Here is a 5,831-nt window from a genome sequence, read left to right as displayed (position 1 = left end):
CCCCGGCGGAGGGCAGGGACGGCCCTGCTGCTGGGACACTGAAGAGGAGGCCTGGGCAAGCGACCCCGCAACCCATTTCTGCCCCTGCCCCCCCATGCTGAAGGCAGAGGAGGGAAGCGTCCAGGTGCCTGGATGTACCTGGGCCGTTGTCAGTTGCACTCCAGACCTCGCCCTCGATAGTGCGCAGGTACTGCGACGGCGTCCTGGGGAACCTCTGCAGCGACTGCTGCATGTATTTCTCCCGGATGCACAGGGCACGGTACAGGCCTTTGCAGACAACTTCAAAATCCTCAACTGTCACCTGCAAGAGGGCTGTCGCTGAATGCAACCGCACAACCGGAACCTGGCTGCCCGAGAGATACCCTGCTGCTCCAGGATGGGGAGAGGACAAGTCGGTTGCAGCAAGATACACACGTTATCATCCCGCCCCCCCGCCGCGCCGCCTGCGCAGGGCACAGGAGGGCTGGTAGGCCAAGCCCCAGACATGGCAAAGGGCAGCTCCTGACGCCAGAACCAATGAATTCCAGCTGTCACCCCCTCCTGCATTCCTCACTGCGAGCTGTGGTTGGCACTGAGGTGGAAGCCAGGCCTGGGCACAACACTAAAAGCTATTTTTGGAGCCCAGGCTGAGACTGAAGCAGAACCAACAACATACACTGACCCAGTGTGTCAAGAATTTTTGATTTACTGCACAGACAAGTGTTTTGGGCAGTCAAGAGAGATCAGACTGGAGCAGCATGGGAGAATACCACGCAGCACTTGCAGCTAGCTAGTCATGGCAGAAGGCATGTGCCTGTGCACCGAGGGGCTTTCAGGGCCCCGCCTGCCCCTCTGCGGCACAACTCCCAGCTGAGCAACTGCTCCAGCCCAGGAGGGAGCAACCTGCCAGCAGGGTCTCAGGAGCAGCACAAGTGCAAGGGAAGGTTGTGGAGAAGGAGGGATTAGCCCAGGATGTGACAGCGGGCCTGGTCATCTGGCTGTAGTGACCCCGCTTGAGGGGGGTTGGACCAGATGAGCTCCAGAGGTTCCTGCCAACCTCAGCCATTCCGGGATTCGGTGAGGTGCAGATACAGCCATGTGCAAGCAGGAGCACGCTGCGGCAGGATGGGCACAGCCTACCCTGCCATGCCCTCTCCTCTGCCCTGTCCAGACAACCCCAGGGGAAGCGTGCAGCACTCCACAGGCCCCTGCTAAGGAATTCAGCTCTGGATCCCCCAGGGATGCAGCAGGGCACAGACACAGCCTATGCCCACTGCACCTGGTGGTGCAGACTCCTGTGACACGGGGCACTGCCTGGGGATGGGCAAGATTAGATGAGGGGGCGCTCAGCACGGGGAGGGGAAGAGCCACAAGTACCTACCCCAGAGGCATAATCCCCTGTGATCTGAACCCGCTGGAAGTCAGGCACAGTCTGGTACAGGGGGGAGGTAGAGATGACCTCGTCAATGGTGGACAGTCTGGTTATGGACTTATGAGCCACAGGGACTGCCAGTGCGATTGTCTTCAGACGGAACAGGCGCTTCCTCCTGCCAGGGAACAAAGCCTCAGAAAAACAGCCAGACTCCATGGCCACACCAAGCTGCAGGGTCAGGGACACTTACAGCAGCCATGTTCCAACTGTGCACAACACGAATCCCCTCACTGGTGCTTTCTGTGCACCTTAGACAGGCGGTGCCAAGGGCAGAGGCCCCAGCGCACACAGCACCCAAGTACAGCCTTGGGAAGTCACGCTTTTCCAGAGCAAGGTCTCCAAGTCTCCCTCTCCAACAGCTCTGTGGTCATTGCCATGCTGACACCCCGGGAACAGGCCAAGGGTGTCCTTCTGTCCAACAGTGGGAACAGTTGGAGGGGAAACCCTGAAGTACCCGACAGATGCCCTGGGATTACCAAGGATTTATCCCATGGACGAGGTCAGCTGTTTCCACAGGCCTTGATTTATGATGTTCCCCCTGCTTTCTTCCAGCTCTGGCTGGGGATGTGCAGACAACGCTCCCCTCCTTCCCCCACCTGCCCCGGATGTTGCTCACCGTTTTTCTGTTGTGGCAGAGCTCTCCTGAAGCATCATGTGCGCTCTCATCTCCTCGCGGGAGATGGGGCAGACCTCTTCCACGTCAAAAGGAGAGATCTCCTGCCGGATCGCCTCATCTTTCACCTCAGAGGCAAAGACCTTCTCTGCGAAGGAGCGCGTCGCCTCATCCATCTCTGCAGGGAGAAGGAGCAGAGTGCAGGATCACACAGGCGTCTGGTTCCCAGCCACCCGGACAGGCAGGTGCCCTTGCAGTCAGCTCAGTGCTCAGCCTCATTTCCTTGGGACGCCTCCATGCTCCCTGGAAGATGCCGAGCAAGCTCCAGCATTTACAACAAGCTTACAGACCCTGGGCCACACGCAGCAGGCTGGAGACACACCTAGACGACCCCCCCGCACACCAGAAAAGGTAAATACCACCCCCAGTCCAGAAGTAGCATGAACAGGCCCAGAGAGAAGCAAGCCCTTGGGAAGGGCTCTCAGGAGAGCATGCACGGGGCAAGAGGGCAGAGCCCTCCCAGCTCTAGGAAGCCCAAGACCCACTTGCTCCACAAGCTCATCCAGCCCGGATGAAGACAGGAGTGTCAGCGGAGCTGGACAGAGCTGGCAGCCCAAGCACGGAGCTCCCACCGTCACAGCGCAGACGAGGAGCTCCTCGGTGGGGAAGCAGCGCTCCCTCCCAGCCCGCGGCGTGCAGCATGCTGCAAGGGGGCAGCAAGCACGGCCCTGCGGAATCGCCAGGGACACAAGTTGGCTGCAGCTTTATGAAGTAGGAGAAAGACCGCCAAAAGCCCTTCCACTGCCAACAAAACACCATACACCAAGAGCCCGAGGGCTTGTCTGGCAGCATCTCCCGCAAGCGTACGAGTGCGTAGCGGCGCACAGACACTACGGAGCAGGTTCTGGCAGCAGCTGGCAGCTCAGCATGGAGCCCCGGGAGGATCGATGCTGAGCGACGCACTGCACCGCTGGCGCTGGCCAGACCTGCAAGGCGTCCTCAGTAACGAACCCAGACATGTTCTTCCCACAGGGTGTTGAGGAGGATCGTAAGATTTTATCCCTGTAGCCCCGAATTTGGAGTGCTAAGGTCCTGGCAGGGTGTGCGTGGCGGGGCGTAACACAGGGGCCTCCTTTCCCTGCTGTTGGGTGGTGAGGCGAAAGGGCTCGTGCTGAGCTACGGACAGGCGGGGCGATGCCGGCACCAGGCGCGTTTCTCAGCAGTGCCGTGCTGCAAAACCGGGATTTCGGTTACAGAAGTCGCTTGCTGTTGTAAAGCTGCCGTGTCATCGATGGGCCCCAGCGTGGCTCTGAGAAGACAAAACTCAGGTTTTTGCACCATCACCCAGTGCCAGGGGCTCTGGGCTGACACGTGTCTCAGCAAGAAACGTTCTCTGCTGACACGTAAGGTCTCAGCAAACCTCAAGTAGGGAGAAGAGGGTAGGGGCACCAGACTGTGGACTTCAACCTGAGATTGTTAAAGCAGTAGGTCTGTCCCCTCATGGGTCAAACCCACCAGGTGCAGGACGCGTTCCTACTTCATGGGAGATTTCTTTTTTTAAAAAAAGGTAAAAAACCAAACCCCAAAAACCCAAGAAAGGTGTGAATAGGGGCAAGGGAAACTTCAAAATGTTTCACTTCCTGCCACAGGGGAAAGAACTCCACTAAAACCGTTCGTCTCCCAGGCAGGAGCTCGGGGGTGCCAGGACAATATTGAACAAACAGCAACTTCCTGTATCGAAGGGCCAAAAAGCTGGACCCGCTCCATGAAAAAGTAAGGGGCACTGCTGGCACTGCTGAGAAATAGCATCCTCTAGAACTGCTCAGAGATCTCCATGATCACGTAATCGTTTCCAGTGCTCATGTCCAGGCAGTAACAGAGCAGAGCGTATGAAGCCTCTCAATACTCACCCTTGTTCTCTGCTGTTTGAGACAAAAGAGAAACAAAATAAAACCAGATGTGATCAGCCCTTCAAAATCCAAGCCTTTTTGCCTAATCATCACATCAGGGATTAAAAAGGGATCAGTAAAGTACAAGTTTAGCCAAAGCCTTCCACTTACAACCGCTGGAACAGCCTTTGTCACCTGGTCCCACACAAAGATGTAGGTTTGGTGTGGACCGTTCCACCACGCAGCCCGGGTGGTGTGTGCAGAACGAACCCCACCGCAGGCACCGGCCAACCTGCCGCCCCTGGGCAGTGCTTCTGCCTTGCAGCCGCCTCGGGGCCTCCCTGCAGCTGTCCAAAGGGAACAGCCTTTTCCAGAACCTCCATCACCTCAGTCAACGCTACGAGCAACTAACATAATGGTCATCTGCTAAGGCAGAGCTGTCTGGGGGGTCTCTCGTGACACCCCTGTCCAGGCGCAGGGATGCACAGGAGCGTGGGAGCAGCCAAAGAGGCCAGAACATTCTCCTGCCTGAACAAGAACGCGAACATTTTGGTGACTTCGAGCACTGGGGCTGCTTTCTATTTTTCGTCCATGACTCGCCCTCCTTTGTGAAGGGCAGGACGGATGGCCATTACAAAGGTGCCAAGTTTCCTCCGCCTGCTGCTGCTGGCCACATCGCCGCTGACTCACTAACAGGATCGGAGGGCTGGGACACTGCAGTTCCACAGATCTTCGCACCTGGTCACACAGCGTGGCACCAACGCGGTGGGGGTGCAACTCCTGCCCTTTCCATCTGACCCAGAAGATTCAGATGGAGCTCTGGCATCACAAGTCACCAGCTACTGACTTCCCAAAGTCCAGCCTGCAGCACATATTCTCCTGGCATTTGAGCCCCACATATTCATTTGCAAACTAAGCATCCCAGAAATGCCCAGCTTGACCTTTCATCGGTTTAGCGGATGAAAATCACACTCACGAAGGTCAGCAAACTCCCACTGATGTGCAGGGCCAGGCCTTAACACTGGCTCCATGTACCAGGGCAGTATTTGTGACACCGCACAGCACTGCCATTCCAAACGTGTTTTTACCAGAACAGTTTGGTGCTGATATTCCTCAGCACTCTGTACTGGCAGTCACATGTCCCTCTGTACCGTTCCGGAAAGCCTGGCTGGTCCTACTCCTGCTGCCCAGCTCGAGTTCCCCATCCCCTTGGGTCTGCAGCACCCCACATCTGAGCTTAGCCAGGCTGAGCAGAGACTCCTGAAATCCCTCTGACCCCTTCACAGTGATTCAATGATACTGTTACCGGGTTCGTTCACACGATTCATTACACTGCGGGAGGGGCATTTTTCTGCAGTAGGAGCACAACAGGATTTAAACAATAACGCTATTTCCTTGCTGCACTATCCAAAAACGCCTCCAAGCAGGAGAGAAATGCTCCAGGCCCCCAGGAAGGCTCCCTGGACTGCAAAGACACCACACCATCAGACCCTCAGAGGCTGCAGGCAGACAAGCCTGCCCTGGGGCTCCTCGTCTCACCACTTGCTTCCAGACCTACCTGGAATTCTCACCCGTGACATCTCCGCAGCAAGTTCTCAGAGCCGCCAGTGACACCCTGCTGTAACCCAGCACAAGGAGCTGACTGAGTGCACAACAGCCCAACGCTAATTTTACTGCCTTCCCTTCCCTGTAATTAGACTCTCCCGCTCCAAAAGGAGAACGGAGATCAACTAGAAGACTATTTAAAGCACAGCCACAAGCACTTGCACTGAAACAGGTGAAACCAGGGCTCAGATTCAACTTCTTGTTTTCAGTTAGGCTTCCACTTGACACGTACCCGCTTCACCTGTTGTCGGGCCAGGCTGCTGCTCCCCAGGACAACCACGCTTTTCTGAAGGGGACTGTGGAATCAGCCTTT

At 56.7% G+C, this 5,831-nt stretch overlaps 1 protein-coding gene across 1 annotated transcript in view; it reads right to left on the bottom strand.

Annotated features, from left to right (window-relative positions):
- AMPD1 (adenosine monophosphate deaminase 1) overlaps positions 1-5,493 on the bottom strand; it is a gene marked incomplete at its 3' end in the record, with an annotated part of 9,600 nt that extends 4,107 nt beyond the window's left edge. The window contains exons 1-5 of the mRNA XM_010148711.1: positions 5,472-5,493; positions 3,935-3,946; positions 2,028-2,202; positions 1,361-1,526; positions 139-301 (exon numbers count right to left, since the gene is read on the bottom strand). Of these exons, the coding sequence (XP_010147013.1) occupies positions 139-301; positions 1,361-1,526; positions 2,028-2,202; positions 3,935-3,946; positions 5,472-5,493 (538 nt within the window). The remainder of the gene's footprint in view (positions 1-138; positions 302-1,360; positions 1,527-2,027; positions 2,203-3,934; positions 3,947-5,471) is intronic.
- Between the last annotated feature and the right edge of the window lie 338 nt (positions 5,494-5,831).

This window comes from Eurypyga helias, unplaced genomic scaffold (genome assembly GCF_000690775.1).
Source record: "Eurypyga helias isolate BGI_N326 unplaced genomic scaffold, ASM69077v1 scaffold40413, whole genome shotgun sequence".
In the NCBI taxonomy this organism is placed as follows: Eukaryota; Metazoa; Chordata; class Aves; order Eurypygiformes; family Eurypygidae; genus Eurypyga; species Eurypyga helias.
Note: the sequence above shows the minus strand (reverse complement) of the source record. Positions and strands in the feature narration are given on the sequence as shown.